General features: G+C 49.3%; 1 protein-coding gene across 1 annotated transcript in view; it reads right to left on the reverse strand.

Moving 5' to 3' along the window:
* The window catches only part of LOC139264024 (pituitary adenylate cyclase-activating polypeptide type I receptor-like), a 296,234-nt gene that overhangs the window by 56,310 nt on the left and 212,512 nt on the right, over positions 1 to 27,412 (reverse strand). Inside the window, exons 7-10 of the mRNA XM_070880127.1 lie at positions 24,548 to 24,608; positions 21,544 to 21,613; positions 18,833 to 18,924; positions 17,055 to 17,057 (exon numbers count right to left, since the gene is read on the reverse strand). Coding sequence (XP_070736228.1) covers positions 17,055 to 17,057; positions 18,833 to 18,924; positions 21,544 to 21,613; positions 24,548 to 24,608 — 226 coding nt within the window. The remainder of the gene's footprint in view (positions 1 to 17,054; positions 17,058 to 18,832; positions 18,925 to 21,543; positions 21,614 to 24,547; positions 24,609 to 27,412) is intronic.

Consider the following 27,412-nt stretch of genomic DNA (forward strand, 5'->3'; position numbering starts at 1 on the left):
GTCTAAATCATTAATGTACAATGTAAACAGCTGGGGCCCCAGCACAGAACCTTGCGGCACCCCACTAGTCACTGCCTGCCATTCTGAAAAGTACCCGTTTACTCCTACTCTTTGCTTCCTGTCTGACAACCAGTTCTCAATCCATGTCAGCACACTACCCCCAATCCCATGTGCTTTAACTTTGCACATTAATCTCTTGTGTGGGACCTTGTCGAAAGCCTTCTGAAAGTCCAAATATACCACATCAACTGGTTCTCCTTTGTCCACTTTACTGGAAACATCCTCAAAAAATTCCAGAAGATTTGTCAAGCATGATTTCCCTTTCACAAATCCATGCTGACTTGGACCTATCATGTCACCATTTTCCAGATACACTGCTATGACATCATTAATAATTGATTCCATCATTTTACCCACTACTGAGGTCAGGCTGACCGGTCTATAATTCCCTGTTTTCTCTCTCCCTCCTTTTTTAAAAAGTGGAGTTACATTGGCTACCCTCCACTCCATAGGAACTGATCCAGAGTCAATGGAATGTTGGAAAATTACTGTCAATGCATCCGCTATTTCCAAGGCCACCTCCTTAAGTACTCTGGGATGCAGTCCATCAGGCCCTGGGGATTTATCGGCCTTCAATCCCATCAATTTCCCCAACACAATTTCCCGACTAATAAAGATTTCCCTCAGTTGCCCCTCCTTACTAGACCCTCTGACCCCTTTTATATCCGGAAGGTTGTTTGTGTCCTCCTTAGTGAATACCGAACCAAAGTACTTGTTCAATTGGTCTGCCATTTCTTTGTTCCCCGTTATGACTTCCCCTGATTCTGACTGCAGGGGACCTATGTTTGTCTTTACTAACCTTTTTCTCTTTACATACCTATAGAAACTTTTGCAATCCGCCTTAATGTTCCCTGCAAGCTTCTTCTCGTACTCCATTTTCCCTGCCCTAATCAAACCCTTTGTCCTCCTCTTCTGGATATTGGATCCATAATTGGTGGCGATACATACACAAGGCCATAAGACCCAAAAACAAGTGGACTTGCGAGAGTTATTGAAGCTGACTTTCTATTGCACGAGAAATCCCAGAAGAATTGCCTTCAATTTGTCCTCAAAATGGAGTTTGAGCCTAAATGTGACCCCAAAATGGAGGCAGCAGTTAGCATGAATGCTGGGAAAGGAAAGGAAGGGGTTAATGCTAATTCAAGCCATGAAGGCTTTAAGTGAATAAAACATTCCGCATCAGTGATAGAAAGCATAACCTTCAACGGGACATGCTGTTGGAGGGATATAAATATGTCTGGACCTGTTAAGAGATAAAAAGTTGGGGAGTGCAACAGTGACTGCACCTCAAAGGCATCAATAGGCTGTAAGGCACTTTGGGTGGTGAGAGGCATTGTATAAACAGAAGTCTTTCTTTCTAAAGGCAGAACGGGGCAATGTCTAGGTACTGATGCCAGGTTATTCTGGAGAAACCTGACGGTGTTGGTACAGCTGTGTAAGGTGAAGACACCAAAAGTCAATGAACTCTTCCAACATGTTTCACTCAATCTGATCAGCAGGGCCAGGCAGGATTTGCTCTGAAAATGAAGGATGTACAAGATGCCATTTTGACATGGAGAAGTCGTTTCCTTAGTTCTTGTAGCAGTTGGGTAGTGATGGGAAGTTGCAGTGGAAAATGTAGTCATTCTTTTAATGGCCTCTTGAGCAATCCTGATTTTCAGCGCTCCACCATCGGTGGCCGTGTCTTCAGCTACCTAGGCTCTATACTCTGGAATTCCCTCCCTAAACCCCTCCACCTCCCTAAACCTCTCTGCCTCGCCACCTCCCTAAACCTCTCCACCTCCCTAAACCTCTTCGCCTCTCCACCTCTCTCTCCTCCTTTAAGTCACTCCTTAAAACCTACCTCTTTGACCAAGCTTTTGGTCATCTGCCTAAATATCTCCTTATGTGGCTCGGTGTTAGATTTTGTTTGATAACGCTTCCATAAAGCGGGACGTTTCACTACATTAAAGGCGCTGTATAAATGCAAGCTGTTGTTGTAGCTAGAAGAATGGTGACTCTTTAAAGAGGGGGAAAGTGTATCTCCTGCCAAGGCAGCCCTCTCGATGATCTCCGAGTCAATGACCCTCAGTACCTAGTCATGCCCACTTCCACTTTTACTCACTCGCTTCGCAACTTTTCTCCAAGAAAGGAACTTACATACATGAAAGAGCGAGAGCGAGAGATTACGGAAGTTAAGAGCATATGACTATACCAGCCAGATACTGGCAGATCTGTGTGTCACTTAGAAGTACAAGTTTCCCTGAGATCAAGAGACATGGGATTTAAGCTGCCTGCATAGAGGTAAATCACAGAATCATAGAAATTTACAGCACAGAAGGAGACCATTTGGCCCATCATGTCCGTGCCAACCAATGAAGAGTTATCCAGCCTAATCCCACTTTTCATCTCTTGGTCCGTAGCCTTGTAGGTTCAAGTGCCAATCCAAGTACTTTTTAAATGTTATGAGTGCACTGTGTGAACAGCTAGAAATGAAAATGGCAGCACCCGCAGGCGTAATGGGACATTTGGGGGAATATAGACACGACCGGGAACCTTTTAAAGTGTATGTGGATCGGCTAGAAATGTATTTCACTGCAAATAACATAATCAAAGTTCCAGAAAATGCAATCCAGAATCAGGCGATATTGCAACGTAAGAGAACAATCTTCTTATCGGAAGCTGGTCTGGCATTGTATGAAATACTGATAAATTTGCTTGTGCCTGCTGAGCCAAAGGACACAACGGTTAAGGAGATTTTAATGAAGCTGGAGCAGCACTATAACCTCAAACCTTTAGAAATTGCTGAAAGCTATTGTTTCAGGATACGGAATCAAAAGGCTGATGGAAGTATCAGTGATTACATTGTAGCATTAAAAAAGCTATCTATTCACTGTGATTTCGGAAACTTTCAAAACCGAGCATTGCGGGATCGTTTTGTTTGTGGGGTGAAAAATGATGCGATCAGAAGGAAGTTATTGACGACGGATGACTTGACTTTTGAGATTGCTTGTCAGATAGCGAGGTCGATGGGCATGGCCGAACAATATTCCCGAGAATTAAATAATAATTACGGTCGTCAGTCAACCAAGGTGAATTGCCTGCAGATTCAAAGTAAAAGGCGATGGGGGCCCAAAGTCTCCAGAAACTGGAAATTCTAACAGACCGTCGAAGTCATGCTATAGGTGCCTGGGACAACACATTGCTCAAAGTTGTCCATATGTGAAGGCAGAGTTTTCTTCTGCAGAAAGACTGGGCATCTTGCGAAGGCATGCCGACTGAAGGGTAAACCAGTTTTCAAAGCCACGAGTCCAGCGTTCAAAGATATGAGTAAAAATTCCCAGAAACTACGTAGCATGGAAGAATAACAACAGGACGTGGAGATGTTAGTTACATGTCATCAGGAGCACGAGGTTAACGGACAGCGATTCGGAAAGTATCAAAATCCACATAGATGTTGCGGGATTCAAGATACCAATGGAAATCGACACGGGTGCATCCGTGAGTGTAGTACCGGAGTTGCTATACTTCGACAAATTGCGTGATTTCCCATTGGAGAAATCCAAGATAGAGCTGCGAGGCTACTCGGGAAAGAAAATTCCTGTGGTAGATCGTATCACCATACCGGTGAAATACAGGTATCAATTTCAGAACTTGCCTCTAATAGTAGTGAAAGAAGACAAACCTGCCTTACTAGGAAGAAATTGGTTGAGCTCGCTGAAGCTGGATTGGAATAAGATTTTCTGTGTGGAAGCGAGATTTTCATCAATGGATAAGGTTATCAAGAAGTATCCGAAGGTGTTCTGCGAAACAGGCAGTCCGATCCAAGGCGAGTGTCAGGGTACAGAAGGACGCTAGACCAGTTTACTACAAGCCACGTTCCGTACCATATGTACTCAAGGAGAAAGTTGAGCAAGAACTCAAAAGACTAGAGACTGAGAACATTATTTGTAAGATAGATCGATGTAATTGGGCTACACCCATTGTTGTTGTACCTAAGTCCGATGATAAGATAAGATTGTTAAAAATCTAACCGTAAACCAGGTTCTAGAGGGTAATGTCCCCAATACATTGCTGAATATAGAAGATTTGTTCACAACACTGACCAGTGGTCAGATCTTCTCCAAACTGGATCTTACGAATGCCTACTTACAGCTTGAACTAGATGAGGAGTCCAAGTCATGCTTGACTATAAATACTCATCTAGGCCTATATCAATTTAATAGGCTACCTTTTGGAGTGTCTTCTGCCCCTGTCATATTTCAAGGGATGATGAACCAGATTTTGCAAGGTATTGAACGGGTAGTATGTTATTTGGATGACATACTAATTTCAGCACCAAATATGAAAATTCACAATAACATATTGAATGAAGTCCTCAAATGGCTAGAGAAGCATAGAATACGAGTGTCTGCTCGTAAGTGTCAGTTATTTAAAAACTCAGTGGAGTACTTAGGGTACAGAGTATACAAAGATGGTTTACGTCCAACCATGGAACAATTGGATGCGATCAGAAATGCATCCACTTCCAGGAATGTCACTGAACTTCGTTCATTCTTGGGTCTTTTGAACTATTATGGGAAGTTCCGACCAAATTTGCCGACAGTATTACATTCATTGAAAAACAGGTCCATTGGAAGTGGTCAAAAGAATGCGATACAGCATTCAAAGAGTGTAAAAGCAAATTGGTAGAGAGCACCATGTTAGTATGGCTCAGAGACATGGGCCATGTACAGTCGACACCAAGTTGCTGGAGAAATATCATCAACGATGTCTCCGCAAGATCCTACAAATCCCCTTGGAGGACTGGCGCACCAACATCAGCGTCCTCACTCAGGCTAACATCCCCAGCATTGAAGCACTGACAATACTTGGTCAGCTCCGCTGGGCAGGTCACATAGTCCGCATGCCAGGCACGAGACTCCCAAAGCAAGTGCTCTACTCGGAGCTCCTTCATGGCAAACGAGCCAAAGGTGGGCAGCGGAAATGTTTCAAGGCCACCCTCACAGCCTCCCTGACAAAGTGCAACATCCCCACTGACACCTGGCCCAAGACCGCCCTAAGTGGAGGAAGTGCATCCGAGAGGGCGCTGAGCACCTCGAGTCTCAACGCCGAGAGCATGCAGAAATCAAGTGCAGTCAGCGGAAAGAGCGTGCGGTGAACCAATCCCACCCATCCCTTCCCTCAACGACTATCTGTCCCACCTGTGACAGAGTCTGTGGTTCTCGTATTGGACTGTTCAGCCACCAAAGAACTCACTTCAGGAGTGGAAGCAAGTCTTCCTCGATTCCGAGGCACTGTCTATTGTGATGAGTTCACTATGACATATCTAAGGAGATTAAGCTAGCATGTGATGCCTCTCCGTATGAAGTTGGGGCAGTAATCTCTCACGTATTAAGTAGTGGGGACGAGAGACCAATTGCTTTTGCTGCACGCACTCTCAGTGCCTGTAAGAGTAATTATGCGTAAATTGAAAGGGAAGATTTGGCATTAATTTTTGGGGTCAAGAAGTTCCACAAATACTTGTATGGTCGTAAGTTTACCATCGTTACGGACCATAAGCTCCTAACAGCAATCCTTCATCCAAAGTCCCCAGTTCCAACATTAGCTGCAGCCCGAATGCAGAGATGGGCTTTGATATTGTCAGCATATACGTATGATATTGAATACAGACGATCAGCTGATCACAGTAATGCTGATGCAATGTCTAGATTGCCTTCCCCATCACAAGTTACACCGGATAGGGAAGAAGTGTTTTATTTTTCATACATTGATGAACTGCCAGTCACAGCTGAAGAGATTTGTAGAGCAACCAAACGTGACCCAGTGATACCAAAGGTGTATGATTATATTGTAAATGGATGGCCAAACCAGGTAACAGACATAGATATTCATCCATTCTTCATTCGTAGGAATGAATTATCAGTCGATAAAGATTGTATCATGTGCGGTGCAAGAGTGGTTATACCAAATAAGTTCAGGTCCAAATTATTCGGAGACCTCCATGACCAGCACCTGGGAATGTGCTTGACCAAGAGTTTTGCGCGTAATTATTTATGGTGGCCAGGTCTTGATAAAGATATAGAGTACATCGTGAGTCAGTGTACGACATTTCAATCGGTAAGCAAGCAACCACCATCAGTACCATTACAGCCATGGAAATGGCCTCCCAGGGTATTGATTTTGCTGAGTTAGAAGGACGACAATTGTTCATTGTGATTGATAGCCATTCGAAATGGGTTGAGGTGTTCCCAATATGGAAAATAACAAGTAAAATATTAGACATTTTGCAAAGTTTATTTTCTTCATTTGGCCTCCCAGAAGAAATTGTTTCGGATAATGGACCACAATTTCGTTCAGAAGAATTTGCACAGTGCACGAGCAAAAATGGTGTAAAACATACCAAGGTTCCACTATACCATCCTGCCTCGAATGGTGCAGCAGAGCGCACTGTACAAATTGTAAAACGTGCCCTCTTAAAACAAATGTTAGATCCAAATCCAAAGAAACGACAGTTGTCACTGAATCACAAATTGGCTAATTTTTTGATTACATATCGTAATACTCCTCATACAACTACTGGTAGAACACCAGCAGAGTTGTTTCTCAAACGACAGCCACGAACCAGATTCTCGTTGTTAAAACCAAATTTGGCATAATCCGTAGAAGAGACACAATTAAGACAAAAAGAGAATCATGATAGTGGTAGAGTAAAAGAGAGAAGTGTGAAATTAAACCAGAAGGTGAGAGTGAAGAACCATCATCATAAATGATTAAAGTGGTTACCAGGAAGAGTGGTGAAGATATGTGGTCCTCGCACATATTTGGTCAAGATGTTTGATAATGGACAGGTTTGTTCATATTGATCATATTTTACCTACAGATATGGAAGGAGTTGAAGGTGGGAATGATTCAATTATTTCTGTCTCATCAGATAGTTTTGATACACCAGTAGCAAATCCTAAATTCAATGTACTGGAAACAAATCCAGGAGAGAATCAGAATGAAAGTCTGAGTCCGAGTCAGGAAAACAAACAGCCTGAAGTTAGAGTGAGCTCAAATGAAAATCAAGGAAATTCCGTGGAGGAAAACATTCCTCAGGCTGAGCCTCGAATGAGTTTAGATTCGACACCAGGTTTCGAAGGTTCTGTTCGAGAGCGAAGGTATCCTCTTCGAAACAGAAAACAAGTGGTTAAGTTAAATTTGTAAATATGGAAAAAATAAGTCTATATCATGTGTTATATAAACATGCAAGTTATGTATGATGTTGTTCTAATAACTTCTTCATTAAGGAGGGAGAAGTGTAATGTCTATGAGCTTGTAATGTTTGCAGCGCTGTGGATGTGGACGTATTTTGTACTGCAACTAGAGGGTTAATAATAAACAGAACCAGGCATGTTCCGGAAGCTTCCGAGGGCTGCCTGCCATGTTAGAAAGCTGTGTGGACTGTACTCTGAATATATCACAGTTCAAGTGCAAATCCAAGTACTTATTAAATGTTATGAGCGTTTCTGCCTCAAACAGCCTTTCAGGCAGTGAGTTCCAGACCCCTACCACCCTCTGGGTGAAAAACCATCTCCTCAAACCCCCTTTAAACCTCCTACCAATTACTTTAAATCTATGCCCCCTGGTTGTTGACGCCTCTGCTAAGGTAAACGGGTCCTTCTTATCCACTCTATCTAGGCCCCTCATAATTTTATACACCTCAATAAGGTCTCCCCTCAGCCTCCTCTGTTCCAAAGAAAACAACCCCAGCCTATCCAATCTTTCCTCATAGCTAAGATTCCCCAGTCCAGGCAACGTCCTCGTAAATCTCCTCTGTACTCTTTCCAGTGCAATCACATCTTTTCTGTAATGCAGTGACCAGAACTGCATGCAGTACTTTAGCTGTGGCCTAACTAGTGTTTTATAAAGTTCTAGCATAACCTCTTTGTTCTTGTATTCCATGTCTCGACTAATAAAGGCAAATATTCCGTATGCCTTCTTAACCACCTTATCTACCTGGCCTGCTACGTTCAGGGATCTGTGGACCTGCTCTCCAAGGTCCCTCTGTTCCTGTACACTTTTCATTGTCATACCATTTATTCTCTTGTCTTATTAGCCCTCCCCAAACGCATTACCTCACACTTCTCCGGATTGAGTTCCATTTGCCACTGTTCTGCCCACCTGACCAGTTTATTGATATCTTCCTGCAATCTACAGCTTTCTTCTTCATTATCAACCACACGGCCGATTTTTGTATCATCTGCAAATTTCTTAATCACACTCCCAACATTCAAATCTAAATCATTGATATATACACCACAAAAAGCAATGGACCTAGTACTGAGCCCAAGACAGAGCAGCTAATCTGGTCGGGAACAGAGGAATAAAAGGAAAAAAATCCCAGAGTGACATCACAGGTTAGCTGGTAACTGATTGGTTAAGCAACAGAATCTAGCCGCGAGAGCAGTGAGTGCAGAGAGAGAGAGAGAGAGAGAGAGAGCACAGAGAGAGAGAGAGAGAGAGAGAGAGAGAGAGAGCACAGAGAGCGCGAGCGAGCACAGAGAGAGAGAGCACAGAGAGCAAGAGCGAGCACAGAGAGAGAGAGAGAGAGAGCACAGAGAGAGAGAGCACAGAGAGAGAGAGAGAGAGAGCACAGAGAGAGAGAGCACAGAGAGAGAGAGCACAGAGAGAGCAGAGAGAGAGAGAGAGAGCACAGAGAGAGCGAGCGAGCAGAGAGAGAGAGCACAGAGAGCGAGAGCGAGCACAGAGAGAGAGAGCACAGAGAGAGAGAGCACAGAGAGAGCACAGAGAGAGAGAGAGAGCACAGAGAGAGCGAGCGAGCAGAGAGAGAGAGCACAGAGAGCGAGAGCCAGCACAGAGAGAGAGAGAGAGAGAGCACAGAGAGAGAGAGCACAGAGAGAGAGAGAGCACAGAGAGAGAGAGCACAGAGAGAGAGAGAGCACAGAGAGAGAGAGCACAGAGAGAGAGAGCACAGAGAGAGAGAGCGAGAGAGAGAGAGCGAGCACAGAGAGCACAGAGAGAGAGAGAGCATACAGAGAGAGAGATAGCGAGCAGAGAGAGAGAGATAGAGAGAGCGCAGAGAGAGAGAGAGCACAGAGAGAGAGAGAGAGCAATGAGAGAGAGCAATGAGAGAAAGAGAAAGAGTATACAGAGAGAGAGAGAGAGAGAGAGAGCGAGCACACAGAGAGAGAGCGAGTGCACAGAGAGACAGCGAGCAGAGAGAGAGAGAGCAGAGAAAGAGAGCAGAGAGATGTTAAGTATGGAAGAACTCCACAAGACTGAGTACTGTGAGCTAAACCTGATGTGACCTTAGTCTCTTTAATACAACTCCAGAGTGCCTAAGCAGTATGGCAGACAACCTTTTATACTCCCTTGCACGAGGTGTGCAGGTGACCTTTGGGCCTCCAACAATTGCGCCCTCTGGTGGCAAGTCTTACTCAGTTACAATGTTTACATACATAACATCACTCCCCCCCAAAGTCTTTGATACAAATTATTTACAAGTTGAGACGATCCGGGACCCTACGCTCCCTGGTTAATCGTCTGAGTTCAAACTCTGGCATGGATGAGTTGGTCAGACCATTGCTGCACTGTGGCACGGCTGGTCTGACAGGACTGTTGGGAATGGTGGATTCATCCTCTTGATTAACAGCGAGGTCGATTGCTGGTTAGGTGTGTGTTGGTGGATCGATGATGGTGATGTCCTCTTCAGGTTGTTCCTGGTTGTCGGTGAACCGCAGTTTGGTCTGATCCAAATGCTTTCTGCACATTTGTCCATAAACGTTTGACGATAAACACGCTACTCCCCCTTCTTGGCCAAGACAGTGCCAGCAACCCATTTAGGACCATGACCATAATTCAGGACAAACACAGGATCGTTAACATCAATGTCACGTGATACAGCCACGTGATTGTGGTACATGTTTTGCCGGTGACGCCGGGTTTCCACATAATTATTTAGATCGGGGTGGACTAGGGAGAGCCTGGTTTTGAGTGCTTTCTTCATTAACAATTCTGCAGGGGGAACCCCAGTGAGCAAGTGGGGTCCCGTCTGGTAGCTGAACAGAACCCGAGATAAGCGGGTCTGCAAGGAGCCTTCCGTCACGCGTTTCAAGCTCTGCTGATAGTTTGGACTGCCCGTTCCACCTGACCGTTGGATGCAGGCTTAAACGGGGCAGACCTGACATGCTTGATGCCATTGCGGGTCATAAACTCGTTGAATTCTGAGCTGGTGAAACACAATCCATTGTCACTGACAAGGACGTCGGGCAAGCCATGGGTGGCGAACATAGCCCGGAAGCTTTCAATGGTGGCGGTGGATGTGCTGGATGACATGATTACGCATTCAATCCATTTAGAGTAAGCGTCAACTACAACTAAAAACATCTTTCCGAGAAAGGGGCCAGCAAAATCTACATGGATCCTGGATCACGGTTTGGAGGGCCATGATCACAGACTCAATGGAGCCTCCCTTGGTGCATTGCTCAATTGTGAGCATGTGTTGCACTGGTGTACGCATGATTCTAAGTCCGAGTCAATGCCGGGTCACCAAACATGCGACCTGGCTGAAACCTTCATCATGACTATGCTTGGTTGGGTACTGTATGAAAGTTTCCCTGCCTTTTTTTTGCAAAACCATGCGATTAGCCCATAAGAGACAATTAATTGGATGTACATTTCATCTTTGTGTCGGTGAAACGGCTTAATTTCATCTCGCATTTCCCCGGGAACGGCCGACCAGCTCCCATTGAGGACGCAACTTTTTACTAGTGATAGCACAAGATCCTGGCTGGTCCATGTCCTGATCTGGTGAGCAGTGATGGGTGACCCCTCACTCTCAAAAGCATCCATGACCAGAAGCAAGTCTGTGGGCTGCGCCATTTCCACCCCGGTAGTGGGCAATGGTAGCCGACTGAGGGCATCAGCACAGTTCTCTGTACCTGGTCTGTGGCAGATAACATAGTCATAGGTGGACAATGTTAGTGCCCATCTTTGGATACAGGACGAAGCATTGGTGTTTAACCTTTGCTTTCTGAAAACAGCGAAATGAGCGGTTTGTGGTCGGTTTCAAGCTCAAACCAAAGTCCAAATAGGTATTGGTGCATTTTCTTAACCCCATATACACATGCTAACGCCTCTTTCTCGACCATACTGTAGACTCTTTCAGCCTTAGACAGACTTCTAGACACGTATGCAACCGGTTGAATTTTGCCCAATACATTGGTTTGCTGTAACACACAGCCGACCCCGTACAAAGATGCATCACAAGCTAGCACTAATCGTTTGCACGGGTCATACAGTACAAGTAACTTATTAGAACAACGTAGGTTTCTGGCCTTTTCAAAGGCTGTCTCTTGAGATTTACCCCAAACCCAGTCGCCACCCTTACGTAGCAACATGTGCAACGGTTCCAGCAAAGTGCGTAACCCGGGTAGAAAGTTACCAAAATAGTTGAGGAGTCCCAGGAATGAACGCAGCTCTGTCACATTCTGTGGTCTGGGTTCATTCTTGATGGCCTCTGTCTTTGAGTCCGTGGGTCTGATGCCGTCTGCCGCAATTTTTCTCCCCAAAAATTCGACCTCTGGTGCCAGGAAAACACACGGAGCGTTTCAGCCTGAGTCCCACTCTGTCTAGTCGACTCCAGGTTGTGCAGGTGTTCGGTGGTGTCATGTACGGTGATCAGGAACACAACGGTGTGCGGAACCAATTTCAGCTGACTCTCCATGTTCCTCTGGAAGATGGCAGCAGCCGAGCGAATCCTGTGGTATATAAACAGCCCTTTGTGCGTGTTGATGCACGTCAATCTTTTCGAAGATTCAGCCAGCTCCTGTGTCATGTAAGTGGAGGTTAGGTCCAACTTGGTGAACGACTTATCACCTGCTAACGTTGCCAACAGGTCATCCGCCTTGGGTAGCGGATACTGGTCCTGTAACGAGACTCTGTTGATCATTACCTTGTAGCCTCCGCAGATTCTGACCGTGCCATCGTTTTTCAACACCAGAACAATCGGACTGGCCCACTCGTTGAACTCGACTGGCGATATGATTCCCTCTCGTTGAAGTCTGTCCAGTTCGATCTCGACTTTCTCCCTCATCATATATGGAACTGCTCGAGCCTTGTGATGAACGGGCCTTGCATCAGGGACGAGATGGATCTGCCTGTGAAGTTGCTGATGCCTGGTTCAAATAGTGATGGAAACTTGCTCAGCGCTTGGCCGCACGAGGCATCATCGACTGAAGATAGTGCTTTAATGTCTTCCCAGTTCCACCGAACCTTTCCCAGCCAGCTTCTGCCAAATATCGTTGGGCCATCGCCTGGTACAATCCACAGTGATAAATCATGCACAGCTCCATCGTACGATACCTTAACTGCCGCACTGCCAATGACTGGTATGAGCTCTTTGGTGTAGGTGCGCAGCTTTGTCTGAATCGGGCTCAGTTTGGGCCTTTGTGCCTTGTTCCCCCACAGTTTCTCAAAAGCCTTCTGGCTCATAATTGACTGTCTCACCCCCATGTCCAAGTCCATTGATACCGGAATACCATTCAATTTGACTTTCAGCATAATAGGAGAGCTCTTGGTGGTGAAGGTGTGTACCCCATATTCTTCATCCTCGGGTTGAGTTGCCTCTCTTGTTTGTTCTGCGTGATCTGCGCCGGATCGATCATCCTCTGCCGACTCTGCCACGTGGTGACTCGCAGCACTCTTACACATTCGCTGGAGGTGCCCCGTTGTTTCGCAGCCTTTGCACACGTAGTGCTTGAATCGACATTGGTGGGCTCGATGATTACCCCGCAGCGCCAACATGGTGCTAATGGATTTGCATTCATGCCCAATGGCGGACTCTGAGTCATCCGAGGTCTTGCACCTGCCGGCGTGTAGATCCTGCCATATGCAGTTCTAGCGAAGTTATTTTATGCACAGTACTTGCCGGTGAGCTTCGATGCTGGGAAGATATCTGTCTGGTATTATCGCTCGTGGATATGAATGCCTGGGCTATCGTGATGGCCTTGCTCAGGTCTAGGGATTCGGCGACAGCAGCTTGCGAAGAATGACCTCGTGGCCGATGCCAAGCACAAAAATGTCCCGCGGAATTTCCCCCAAAATCCTGCAAATTCGCAAGTTCCCGCAAGGCGTCTCAGGTCAGCGACATAACTCGCCACATCCTGGCCCTCAGAGCAGTGGTGTGTGTAGAAGCGATACCTGACCATGAAGACTCTCTCCTTCGGCTTGACGTGGTTCCGAACCAGCGTACACAACTCTATATATGTCTTCTCCGCTGGTTTCTCCAGTGCTAGCAGATTCTTGATGAGGCCGTATATTGTGGACCCACACACGGTGAGGAGAATCGCCCTGCTCTTGATCGCTTTATCGTCCCCATCCAGCTCGTTAGCCACGAAGTACTGGTCGAGACACTGAACGAAGGCTTCCCAATCATCACCCTCTACAAATCTCTCTAAAATACCAACAGCAGCCATGACCGTGTGAAAGTTCATAATCTGTTACTCGTCGCCAATTGTTAAATATGGAAGAATGCCACAAGACTGAGTACTGTGAGCTAAAACTGATGTGACCTTAGTCTCTTTAATACAATTCCAGAGTGCTGAAGCAGCATGGCAGACGACCTTTTATATTCCCTTGCACGAGGTGTGCAGGTGACCTTTGGGTCTCCAAGATTTGCACCCTCTGGTGGCAAGTCTTACACGGTTACAATGTTTACATAGATAACAAGAGAGAGAGCACAGAGAGAGAGCGACACAGAGAGAGCGAGCACAGAGCGAGCGCAGAGAGAGAGAGAGCACAGAAGGAGAGAGAACGCAGAGAGAGATCACATAGAGAGAGAGAGAGCGCAAAGAGAGAGAGCAACACAGAGAGAGCGCACAGAGCGAGCGCAGAGAGAGAGAGCACAGAAGGAGAGAGCAGAGAGAGAGAGCGAGAGCAGAGAGCGAGAGCAGAGAGCGAGAGCACAGAAGGAGAGAGCAGAGCGAGAGCGCAGAGAGAGAGCGAGCAAGGAGAGAGAGCGCAGAGCGAGAGAGAGAGAGAGAGCGCGTGCAGAGAGAGAGAGAGCGTAGAGAGAGAGCGCAGAGCGAGAGAGAGAAAGAGAACGCGCGCAGAGAGAGAGAGAGCGTAGAGAGCAGAGAGTGCAGAGAGAGAGATCGCAGAGAGAGTGCACAGAGAGAGAAAGAGTACAGAGGCAGAGAGCGAGAGAGAGCACAGAGAGAGAGAGCGTAGACAGAGAGAGCACAGAGACAGAGAGAGAGAGAGCGCGCACAGAGAGAGAGAGCGTAGAGAGAGCAGAGAGAGTGCGCAGAGAGAGTGCACAGAGAGAGAGAGATCACAGAGACAGAGAGAGAGAGAGCACAGAGACAGAGAGAGAGAGAGCGCAGAGAGAGAGCGCGCAGAGAGAGAGAGCGCAGAAAGAGAGCGAGCAAGGAGAGAGAGCGCAGAGAGAGAGCGCAGTGAGAGAGAGAGAGCGCGTGCAGAGAGAGAGAGCGTAGAGAGAGAGCGCAGAGCGAGAGAGAGAGAGAGAGAACGCGCGCAGAGAGAGAGAGAGCGTAGAGAGCAGAGAGTGCAGAGAGAGAGATCGCAGAGAGAGTGCACAGAGAGAGAAAGAGCACAGAGGCAGAGAGCGAGAGAGAGCACAGAGAGAGAGAGCGTAGACAGAGAGAGCACAGAGACAGAGAGAGAGAGAGCGCGCACAGAGAGAGAGAGCGTAGAGAGAGCAGAGAGTGCAGAGAAAGTGCGCAGAGAGAGTGCACAGAGAGAGAGAGATCACAGAGACAGAGAGAGAGAGCACAGAGACAGAGAGAGAGAGAGCGCAGAGAGAGAGAGCGCAGAGAGAGAGAGAGAGAGAGCGCAGAGAGAGAGAGCACAGAGAGAGAGGGAGAGAGCTCAGAGAGAGCGCAGAGAGAGAGAGCAGAGAGAGAGAAAGCACAGAGAGCAAGAGCAGAGACAGAGAGAGAGCGCGTGCAGAGAGAGAGAGAGCGCAGAGAGAGAGAGAGCGCAGAGAGAAAGCAGACAGAGAGAGTGCAGAGAGAGAGTGCAGTGAGAGAGAGAGTGCAGAGAGAGAGCGCAGAGAGAGAGCGCAGAGAGAGAGAGAGAGAGAGCACGCAGAGAGAGAGAGAAAGCGCAGAGAGAGAGAGAGCGCAGAGAGCACAGAGAGAGAGAGAGCACAGAAAGCGCAGAGAGAGAGAGCGCAGAGAGAGAGAGCGCAGAGAGAGAGAGCGCAGAGAGAGCGCGCAGAGAGAGCGCGCAGAGAGAGAGCGCGCAGAGAGAGAGAGCGCGCAGAGAGAGAGAGAGAGAGCGCAGAGAGAGAGCGGAGAGAGAGAGAGAGCGGAGAGAGAGAGCACAGAGAGAGAAACAAAGAGAGAGAGAGAAACAAAGAGAGAGAGAGAGCGCAGAGAGAGAGAGAGCGCAGAGAGAGAGAGAGCGCAGAGAGAGAGAGCGCACAGAGAGAGAGAACGCACAGAGAGAGAGAGAGAGCGCACGGAGAGAGAGAGAGAGAGAGGGAGATAGAGAGAGAGCGAGTGAGAGAGAGAAAGCACAGAGAAAGAGAGAGAGAGAGAGCGAGAGAGAGAGAACAGAGAGAGAGAGAGAGCAGAGAGCACAGAGAGGGAGAGCAGAGAGAGAGCGCAAAGCGAGAGAGAGAGGGAGCACAGAGAGAGAGAGAGAGGGAGCACAGAGCGAGAGAGAGAGGGAGCACAGAGCGAGAGAGAGCACAGAGAAAGAGAAAGTACAGAGAAAGAGAGAGAGAGAGCACAGAGAGAGAGAGAGAGAGAGCACAGAGAGAGAGAGAGACAGAGAGCGAAGAGAGAGAGAGAGAGAGAGGGAGCACAGAGCGAGAGAGAGCACAGAGAGAAAGAGAAAGCACAGAGAAAGAGAAAGAGAGCACAGAGAGAGAAAGAGATGGAGCACAGAGCGAGAGAGCGCACAGAGAGAAAGAGAAAGCACAGAGAAAGAGAGAGAGAGAGACAGAGAGAGAGAGAGAGAGAACAGAGAGAGAGAGAGAGCAGAGAGCACAGAGAGAGAGCAGAGAAAGAGAAAGCACAGAGAAAGAGAGAGAGAGAGACAGAGAGAGAGAGAGAGAGACAGAGAGCGAAGAGAGAGAGAGAACAGAGAGAGCAGAGAGAGAGAAAGCACAGAGAAAGAGAGAGAGAGAGAGCACAAAGAGAGAGAAAGAGCGAGCAGAGAAAGAGAGAGCACAGAGAGAGAGAGCACAGAGAGAGAGAGAGTGGGGGCAGAGAGAGAGAGAGAGCACACATAGAGAGGGCAGAGAGAGAGCACAGAGAGAGAGAGAGAGGGGGGCAGAGAGAGAGCACAGAGAGAGAGCGCACATAGAGAGAGCAGAGAGAGAGCGCAGAGAGAGAGAGAGAGAGCACAGAGAGGGACGTGGGGGGTGTGGGGGGCGAAGGGGACACGGATAGAAGGAGCAGTGAAGGCCCAAGAGTAATGAGAGTAGTGAGAGCAGAGTGGGTGAAGGATCCTGGGGAAGCTCTCCTGACGGATGTTTAGCACTCTGATGTCTCAGCAGGTGAGGCAGCCCGTCTGTCCATTTCAGCTCATAACGCTCATAAAGTTATTTAAGTTCTGGAAACACTGATAACAACAAAGTTATAGATTTTAATCTATTCAACAGACTGACGCTATCTAATGCTATTAACCTGCCGGCTATCTAAGATGTCTAATCCTAAATTAATGTCAACAATTTATATCAATCTAAATTCAAGTGCTGCTAACTATGATTGAAGTTAATAAATGCTCGTTTATGACTTAATTGTCTGGCTTCTTCAGTGATGATTCAAGAAGAAAGTAGTAATTCATTCTCTCTGCAGCTTGTGTGTGTCCTAAATGGTGGCTGGGAAGGCAAACGGTGAGATAATTGGAACTAGCTTATGTAAGACGATTTAAAGGGCTGTATTCAGGTGTCATTCACTCCGGGGCATGGGCTGGGTGTTAACCCGCAGGTGGTTCTTTGACCAGGAAGTCAGGTGAGGTTAAGACCGAGGGGTGACCTGCTAAAGGTCGTTAAAGGGTAGACGCTGGGAAGATATTTCCGCTTGTGGGGGAATCCAAAACTGGGGGCCATAAATATAAGACAGTCACTAATAACTCCAACTGGGAATTCAGGAGAAACTCCTTTACCCAGAGAGTGGTGAGAATGTGGAACTCGACCAATAGCATTAAAGCATTTCAGGGGCAGCTGGATAAAGACATGAGGGAGAAAGGGATAGAAGGATATACTGAGGGTGGGCTGAGGTAGGGTGGGAGAAGGCTGGTGTGGCACCGACCCGTTGGACTGAATTGGCCTGTTTCTGTGCGGTAAATACTTTGTAAGCACCGATCCCAGTGATCTTACACTATCACACCCCTCTTTATACAATAGCCCTTTAATATCTTCATACTGCATCTCTGACACCTCACTTGGGCCGAGTGGAGGTGTAAAGCTCGAACAATACCGTTCTATGGTGACTAGATGTCCCTACTGTTTCTCTGAAGAATCCACAATCCGTTACCCGTCTAATTTCCGACCACGTTGAAAGAATGAATATTAACACTGCTTGAACGTCCATCTTTTACAGTCAATATTAGTGCAGGACTTAAGATCCAAACCTCTTTAAGGCAGCCTAAGAGTGCTTCAGACAAATGAAATGTCTTGCTCCACCTTAACGGAAGCACTGCCCATTTAAAATAAACGGGTTGACATCACCTTGAGAGCGGCCATTTTGTTTTAATGGGTCAAAGGGTACGGAGCAGGCTCGAAGCGCTGAATGGCCTACTCCTGTTCCTATGCTCCTTGGGGAAGTTGGGTCCACACGCGTGTGCGCGCTGATATTGGCGCAGCATTGCTAGAAAGGTCTTCGCTCTTTCTCCTCTTTGACAAATTGGAGCAAACTTCCAGGGGGGTCGAGGCCCCTGAGCATCGCCAACCCTACAAAAAGTAACAGGGGGTCATTCTTGACTTTGGAAAAGTGCAGACTGTCGGATCAGCCAGTGGATAGACTGGAGAAGTTGGGCTTGTCCTCCTTAGAGCAGAGAAGGTTAAGGGGAGGTGTTCAAAATCATGAGGGGTATTGATCGAGTAAATAAGGAGACACTGTTTCCACTGGTAACCCGAGGACAACAGATCAAGGCAATTGGCCAAAAAGAGGGGGGAGGTGAAGAAAAATGGATTTTTACGCAGCGAGTTATTAGGATCTTGATGATGTTATGATGCACTGCCTGAAAGGGTGGTGGAAGCAGATTGAACAGTAACTTTCAAAAGAGAATTGGTTAACGACTTGAAGGGGAACATTTTCAGGGTTATGGGGGAAAGAGCAAGACTGATCGGAGAGCTCTATCACAGAGCCGGCACAGGCACGATGGGCCCCAATGGCCTCCGTCTGTGCTGCAATTTCTATGATTCAGACACCTCCCCCTGAGTTCCCATTGACTTCAGTGGAAAAGTAACTGAATCGAGCGAGCTGTAGAATGGGCGGCTGCTGCAATATATCGCCCGTTCCACATACAATGTCAAGTGGGCCCCAGTGAGTGAGAAGGGGGAGGCCGGCGGTAAACTCCTGCTTAGAGAGAGACCCGTGGGTTCCAAATATATAAATATATCACACGTGGAAGCCCCCCCCCCACCGAAACTGACTACATGTGAAATAATAAAGACACAACGATGACTGGGAGGGGGAGGGAGGAGAGCAACATTGAGAAACCGCGGTGACAGACGGAAACATTTTATGATGTGTACAACAGGCGCCATTTTATCCAACGCGAGTCTCCACGTCAAATATCAAACACTTACAAGTAAATACTGGACTCGTTGCCTCCGATATCAGGTGACTGCAGCTTCTGCACGAGAATAAATATGATTCCGATGAAGAGGATAAAGTTTACCTGGGTGGAAAAAGACAAGAGAAACTCGATTAGCTGCGGGAATCTTTCTGGCCTGTTGGAAGGATTCACCCACGCGCCAGCTCCAATCTCCAGCCAAACCCGACGAGCAGTAGCCTGAGTTTTGTTGGCCACAGTACCTTGCCAGTGCACTGTACGATAACAGCCCAAACATTGCACGCAGGCTGAGGGGCTGAATGGCCTACTCCTGTTCCTCTGTGTGTCAGCATGTGGCTCAGTGGGCAGCACCCTCGCCTCCGAGTCAGAAGGTTGTGGGTTCAAGTTCCACTCCAGAGACTTGAGCACAAAAATCTAGGCTGACACTCCCGTACCGAAGGAGCGCTGCCCTGTCAGAGGTGCCGTCTTTCGGATGAGAAGTTAAACAGAAGCCCCCATCCCCCCCTCTCAGATGGGTGTAAAAGATCCCGCGGCCACTATTTTGAAGAAGACCAGAGGAGTTATCCCCGGAGTCCTGGCCAATATTTATCCCTCAATCAACATCACAAAAAAAAAACTGATTATCTGGTCATTGTCACATTGCTGTGTGTGGGAGCTTGCTGTGCGCAAATTGGCTGCTGCGTTTCCCACATTACAACTTCAAAAAGTACTTCATTGGCTGTAAAGAGCTTTGGGTCGTCCAGAGGTCATGAAAGACGCTATATAAATGCAGCATTTCCCCCTATGTTATTGCCCCTTTTAATTGAATGCATTCGATGGGCGTATTTAAACACGTACAGAGTTGAGTGGATTCCTACAATACGGGAATGGTGGCATAGTGGTAATGTCACTGGACGTAATCCAGTAGACCAGAACTAATGAGCCGGAGATGGGAGTTCAAATCGCACTGGGGCAGCTGGGGAATTTAAATTCAATTCATTAAATAAATCTAGAACACAAAAGTAATGGTGATCATGTTGTAATTGTCGTAAAAACCCATCTGGTTCACTCATGTCCCTTTAGGAAATGAAATCTGCTGTCCTTAACTGGAACATGGTTGAAACATAGAAAATAGGTGCAGGAGTAGGCTATTCGGCCCTTCGAGCCTGCACCACCATTCAATAAGATCATGGCTGATCACTCACCTCAGTCTTAACTGCCCTCTGAAATGGCCCAGCGAGCCACTCAGTTGTAACAAAACAGAACTGTAATGTGTTCTTGCTTAAGAATTCATAGCAACACATTGCTATTAGGAATGAGCTGTTTTATTAACAAATTATTAACAATCATACGACACATCACCAGTTCATCCACTAGGCTCACAACTGCACAGCTCATCGTGGATGACCTAGACCCAACTGGCTGTGGTTTTATTGAGTACGAACTCTCTCCCTAATGGCACTGTGGGAGTAACCTTCACCAGAAGGACGGCAGTCGGTTCAAGGGTGGGAGGAGGCTAGTGTGGAGCATAAACACCGGCACAGACCCGTGCTGTAAATACCATGTGTAAAAAAATACACATTTAAAACTCACTCACAGTATTGCATCATCATCATCATCATAGGCGGTCCCTCGAAGCGAGGGTGACTTGCTTCCACACCAAAAAGGGATGAGTTCATAGGTGTTTCAATGAAGGACCTGATATTCCAGATCCCGAACTGCATCCTGAAGGGTGGAGGATGCCTGTGCGTGGATTGTTTTAACGTGGGGTGACCGTTGCACACCAGCCACCGCATGGGCTTGACAGAGCTAGGTCTTGGTCCAGTGGCAAGGGTTCACCAAGACGACTGGAGACCTGCTCTGCTGCACGGACCCAGTGTGTACACATATCGCACAGTGTGGGCTGGGCCCGTGCTGCCCCTGGGCCCCTGGCCCCGAACTCACGCCTCCCCAGGGCCCTGATCACGGCCCTCCACAGTCTCTCGCCGCTCCTGCTGTATCTGCCCACGCTCCAATCACCGACCTGGACCTTGATGAAGTCACACTTCGCTGCCGTCGCCCTCCTGCACCAGCTCGCGCTGCTCCCTGAAGTAGCCTCCCGGGGCCTCCGTGCTGCGTCATTGATGGCCCCGACCTGCTGCTGCTGGTCTCTCACAGGGGCCGGAAACATAGAGTGGGCCCTGTTATGTATGCAACCCTATGTAACCAGCAGTCTACCTCCACCAGAGGGCGCATGTGTTGGAGGACCAAGGGATCCCAGCATCCCTTGGGAGCACTGTATATAAGCAGGCCCCCCCATGCTGTGCCAGCCGTCTGGAGTTAGAATAAAGAGAGTAATGTCACACTTACTCACGCCTACAGTACTCAGTTACATTGGCTTCATTCACGACATAACAGGCCCCTCAGCATCTGCCAAGATCGGCTCAAAGAGCTGGGACACCACAAGCGGGGCTGGGGCCCTGATGGCGGTGAGGACCACAGCCTGGAGTTAGCGTGTGCGGGGCGGCAGAGGCGGTGTTTTGGGGAGGGGGATCTGAGGGAGCGGCGCGGGAGCAGCGGGAGGTGTCGCACCAAACACCTTGAGCTGACATCTGCAGTCGGCGGGCTCGCCCCCACCTTCCCGAGGGCAATTGGGGATGGGCAATAAATGCTGGCCTTACCGGCACCGCCCACATCCCTCGAGTGAGAACACCCCGAGGGAGGTACAGTTTGCTCAGAAGCCCGACCATCCTCCTGGGTCCTTACCATGATTGAGACAATGACAGGGCCTTTGATCACCCACCACAGAGCTCGGTGCTCATTCGTTTCCCAGCAGCTGCCAACAAAGGAAAGACAACATGTTAGAGTGCGGGCGTGATGCCACGGGCAAACTGGGCTCTTCATTGCCCGCCCACCCTCCAGTTATTTATTTGTTTTGCCGGGCGATATAGGATCAGGGTGACCCAGGGCCGGATTAAGGGTCTGATGGGCCCGGGTAGCAAACTAATCCAAATGGGGCCTATAGTTATCTTTGTTCATGTTCATTACATTACGTATCCCCTGGGAGGTCAGGTGCACCAAGGTTAGCGTCCTCGTCCAGGCCAACATCCCCAGCATTGAAGCACTGACCACACTTGATCAGCTCCGTTGGGCGGGCCACATTGTCCGCATGCCAGACACGAGACTCCCAAAGCAAGTGCTCTACTCGGAGCTCCTTCACGGAAAACGAGCCAAAGGTGGGCAGAGGAAACGCAACAAGGACACCCTCAAAGCCTCCCTGATAAAGTGCAACATCCCCACTGATACCTGGGAGTCCCTGGCCAAAGACCGCCCTAAGTGGAGGAAGTGCATCCGGGAGGGCGCTGAGCACCTCGAGTCTCATCGCCGAGAGCGTGCAGAAATCAAGCGCAGGCAGCAGAAAGAGCGTACAGCAAACCTGTCCCACCCTCCCTTTCCTTCAATGACTATCTGCCCCACCTGTGACAGAGTCTGTAGCTCTCGTATTGGACTGTTCAGCCACCTAAGAACTCATGTTAAGAGTGGAAGCAAGTCTTCCTCGATTGCGAGGGACTGCCTATGATGATGACATTACGTATATGATTCTGATTCTGAGTAAGAAAACACAGACCAGTATATTCAACAATGAAAACATATATTCTGTATCTAGTCAGTATATATTCTGGTTCTGGTAACATTGCAATACTAGATACCGAGACATATATACACATTCTCTCAGCCTATTTGGGAGGCCTAATTCCTACATTTATTTGGTGGGCCGATATTCTTTGGTTGGTCCGGGGCCACAGCCCCGTCCGCCCTGGGGTTAATCCGCCCCGCGGTCAATCCTCCCCGCGATCAATCCTCCCCGCGATTAATCGTCCCCGTGATTAATCCGCCCTGGGGTTAATGGTCCCCGCGGTCAATCCTCCCCGCGATTAATCCTCCCCGCGATTAATCGTCCCCGTGATTAATCCGCCCTGGGGTTAATGGTCCCCGCGGTCAATCCTCCCCGCGATTAATCCTCCCCGCGATTAATCGTCCCCGCGATTAATCGTCCCCGTGATTAATACACCCTGGGGTTAATGGTCCCCGCGGTCAATCCTACCCCCGATTAATCCTCCCCGTGATTAATCGTCCCCGTGATTAATCGTCCCCGTGATTAATCCGCCCTGGGGTTAATGATCCCCGCGGTTAATCCGCCCCATGGCCAATCGGCCCCGGGGTTAATGCGCCCCTGAGTGAATGCGCCCCTGGGTTAATGCGCCCCTGGGTTAATGAGCCCCGGGGTTAATGCGCCCCGGGGTTAATGAGCCCCGGGGTTAATGAGCCCCGGGGTTAATGCACCCCTGGGTTAATGTGCCCCGGGGTTAATGCACCCCTGGGTTAATGCGCCCCTGGGTTAATGTGCCCCTGGGTTAATGTGCTCCGGGGTTAATGTGTCCCGGGGTTAATCGGCCCCGGGGTTAATGCGCCCCTGGGTTAATGTGCCCCTGGGTTAATGTGCCCCTGGGTTAATGCACCCCTGGGTTAATGTGCCCCGGGGTTAATGCACCCCTGGGTTAATGCGCCCCTGGGTTAATGTGCCCCGGGGTTAATGTGCCCCGGGGTTAATGTGCCCCTGGGTTAATGTGCCCCTGGGTTAATGTGCCCCCTGGGTTAATGTGCCCCGGGGTTAATGTGCCCCTGGGTTACTGTGCCCCTGGGTTAATGTGCCCCTGGGTTAATGCGCCCCTGGGTTAATGCGCCCCTGGGTTAATGCACCCCTGGGTTAATGTGCCCCGGGGTTAATGTACCCCTGGGTTAATGTGCCCCGGGGTTAATGTGACCCTGGGTTAATGTGCCCCTCGGTTAATGTGCCCCGGGGTTAATGTGCCCCTGGGTTAATGCGCCCCTGGGTTAATGTGCCCCTGGGTTAATGTACCCCTGGGTTAATGTGCCCCGGGGTTAATGTGCCCCTGGGTTAATGTGCCCCGTGGTTAATGTGCCCCTGGGTTAATGTGCCCCTGGGTTAATGCACCCCTGGGTTAATGTGCCCCGGGGTTAATGTACCCCTGGGTTAATGCACCCCTGGTTTAATGTGCCCCGGGGTTAATGTGCCCCTGGGTTAATGTGCCCCTGGGTTAATGCACCCCTGGGTTAATGTGCCCCTGGGTTAATGTGCCCCGGGGTTAATGAACCCCTGGGTTAATGTGCCCCGGGGTTAATGTGCCCCTGGGTTAATGAGCCCCGGGGTTAATGTACCCCTGGGTTAATGTGCCCCTCGGTTAATGTGCCCCGGGGTTAATGCGCCCCGGGGTTAATGTGCCCCTGGGTTAATGTACCCCTGGGTTAATGTGCCCCGGGGTTAATGTGCCCCTGGGTTAATGCGCCCCTGGGTTAATGTGCCCCGGGGTTAATGTGCCCCGGGGTTAATGTGCCCCTGGGTTAATGCGCCCCGGGGTTAATGTGCCCCTGGGTTAATGCGCCCCTGGGTTAATGTACCCCTGGGTTAATGTGCCCCTGGGTTAATGTACCCCTGGGTTAATGTACCCCTGGGTTAATGCGCCCCGGGGTTAATGCGCCCCGGGGTTAATGTGCCCCTGGGTTAATGCGCCCCGGGGTTAATGCGCCCCTGGGTTAATGTGCCCCTGGGTTAATGAGCCCCTGGGTTAATGCGCCCCGTGGTTAATGCGCCCCGGGGTTAATGCCCCCCGGGGTTAATGCCCCCCGGGGTTAATGCCCCCCGGGGTTAATGCCCCCGGGGGTGACTCAGAGAGCAAGTTGCACCTACCCAGAATCATCGAAGTGCAGGCGCAGCACGGTCCAAATGGTGACGCAGATCGTGGGAGTCCCTGCAACAACAAAAAACCTGTCTTTCCACTCAAAATCAATCTTCTTTTCACTGGCATTGAACAGTTCCCATGTGCCCCGCAAACAATGAATCTCAGTCTGGGTGAGGAAGCTCGCCATTGAGAGAAATTTAAACCCCGTCTGGTGCTCCGCTGCCACCTGGTGTTGCTGGTTTGTACTGCACCCGGCAGCATTTAAACCAACGGCCCTCACACTGACTGCAGATGTGGGTTTCAGATGTGTGGTTTTTTTTATATCGAATTACAAAGTATTTACAGCACAGAAACAGTTTATGACCTAACAAGTCTATGCTGGTGTTTATGTTCCACATCAGCCACCCGTCTTCATCTCACCGCATCAGCATATCCTTTTATTCCTTTCTCCCTCGTGTCTGTAAATGTACCTATACTAATCGCCTCAACCACTCCACGTAGCACCGAGTTCCACATTCTCACCACTCTCTGGGTGGACGTTTCTCCTGAATTCCCGATGGGACTATCTTGCACCATGACTACGACCTTTGGATTCCCCACACACGTGGAAATATCTTCCCTACGTCTACCCTATTAAACCCTTTCATAATCTAAAGACCTCTATCAGGTCACCCCCTCAGCCTTCTCTGTTCCAGAGAAAAGATTCCCCCCGGCCAGTTCAGTCTTTCCTGAGTATATCCTCCCAGTTCTGGTAAAATCCTTGTAAACCATTTTTGCACTTTCTCTACTTCCTCTCTATCCTTGTTGTAATATGGAGACCAGAACGGTACTCCAAGTGAGGTCCAACTCAGATTCTACGCAAGCTAAACACAACTTCTCTCCGTTTCAATTCTGTTCCTCTAGAAATTAACCTGGGTGCTTGGTTTGCTTCTTTAATGGTCTTTTTAACCTGCATCATTACTTTTACTGATTTGTGAGGCGGGGGGGGGGGGGGAAGGGAGGAGGGGAGGAGAGGGGAGGGTGATGAGGGGAGGGAGGGGGAGAGGGGAGGGAGAGTGTGTGTGTGAATGTGGTGTGTGTGGGGGGAGTGGCGGAGAAAGTGTGTGTGTGAATGTGGTGTGTGTGTGTGGGGGTGGGATGGAGAAAGTGTGTGTGTGAATGTGGTGTGTGTGGGGGGGGGTGGAGAAAGTGTGTGTGTGAATGTGGTGTGTGTGTGTGGGGAGGGTGGAGAAAGTGTGTGTGTGAATGTGGTGTGTGTGTGGGGGGGGTGGAGAAAGTGTGTGTGTGAATGTGGTGTGTGTGTGTGGGGGGGTGGAGAAAGTGTGTGTGTGAATGTGGTGTGTGTGTGTGGGGGAGGGTGGAGAAAGTGTGTGTGTGAATGTGGTGTGTGTGTGTGGGGGTGGAGAAAGTGTGTGTATGAATGTGGTGTGTGTGGGGGGGGGTGGAGAAAGTGTGTGTGTGAATGTGGTGTGTGTGTGTGGGGGGGTGGAGAAAGTGTGTGTGTGAATGTGGTGTGTGTGTGTGGGGGGGGGTGGAGAAAGTGTGTGTGTGAATGTGGTGTGTGTGTGTGGGGAGGGTGGAGAAAGTGTGTGTGTGAATGTGGTGTGTGTGTGTGTGTGGGGGTGGAGAAAGTGTGTGTGTGAATGTGGTGTGTGTGTGTGGGGGGGGGATGGAGAAAGTGTGTGTGTGAATGTGGTGTGTGTGTGTGGGGGGGTGGAGAAAGTGTGTGTGTGAATGTGGTGTGTGTGGGGGGGGGTTGGAGAAAGTGTGTGTGTGAATGTGGTGTGTGTGTGGGGGGGGTGGAGGAGAAAGTGTGTGTGTGAAGGTGTGTGGGGGGGGGGGTGTGGAGAAAGTGTGTGTGTGAATGTGGTGTGTGTGGGGGGGGGGTGGAGAAAGTGTGTGTGTGAATGTGGTGTGTGGGGGGGGGGTGTGGAGAAAGTGTGTGTGTGAATGTGGTGTGTGTGGGGGGGGGGGTGGAGAAAGTGTGTGTGTGAATGTGGTGTGTGTGGGGGGGGGGTGGAGAAAGTGTGTGTGTGAATGTGGTGTGTGTGTGTGTGGGGGTGGAGAAAGTGTGTGTGTGAATGTGGTGTGTGTGTGTGTGGGGGTGGAGAAAGTGTGTGTGTGAATGTGGTGTGCGGGAGGGGTGTGTAGTATGCGTGTGTTGTTGGTGGGGGCGGGTGTGGGGAATGTGTGTGTTTCAGTGTTTTACTTTTGTTTTTAAAGGGCTATGATTTAATAATATATACGATGGCTTTGGAATGCTTTGGAATCTGGGACGACGGCAAAGATGAACCTATTCTGCTTCCGCCCAGCATCAAATATGGCATGTGTGGCTCAGTGTGTGTTAGTGTGAGGGGGAGAAATTGGCCGGCATTGCAGCTCCCCCGCCAGGGGGCACTAACAGGGCGATAACCGGCTCTGCGACCGGACACGGCGAACTTTGCCGTGCAGGCTTACGGCGGCGGTAACCCCTAGCGCCACGATTTCCCTGCGCCCCCCCGGAGATCGTGACGTCATGCAGCGCGCGAAACTTCATTCCCCCCCCCCCCCCCCCCCCCACCCCTGCAGCATCGCCGGGCGTCAACAGCGGGAGCCGCAGGGGGCGTTGTGAGGAAGGCCGGGCGCTGGGGGAGCCGGTGAGGTACGGGAACAGTTTTTATTCAGCCCACAGGTCACCTTCTTCACATTTCCTTCGGCCGCGATCGATCAGCCCTGGACTCAGTTAGAGTGCTTGGGGCTGATTGTCGTGGGTCGCGGCTGCCGTCGGCAAACAGGGGGATTCGAGTTATTGCCGAGCCCGCAGCGATGGCCTTTCCCTTTCAGTGAGGCAAGGGGCCTCCGGTCCCGGCAGCACTGCACGGCCCAGTGTTCTG

The sequence above is a fragment of the Pristiophorus japonicus genome, chromosome 5 (genome assembly GCF_044704955.1).
Source record: "Pristiophorus japonicus isolate sPriJap1 chromosome 5, sPriJap1.hap1, whole genome shotgun sequence".
NCBI lineage: Eukaryota > Metazoa > Chordata > Chondrichthyes > Pristiophoridae > Pristiophorus > Pristiophorus japonicus.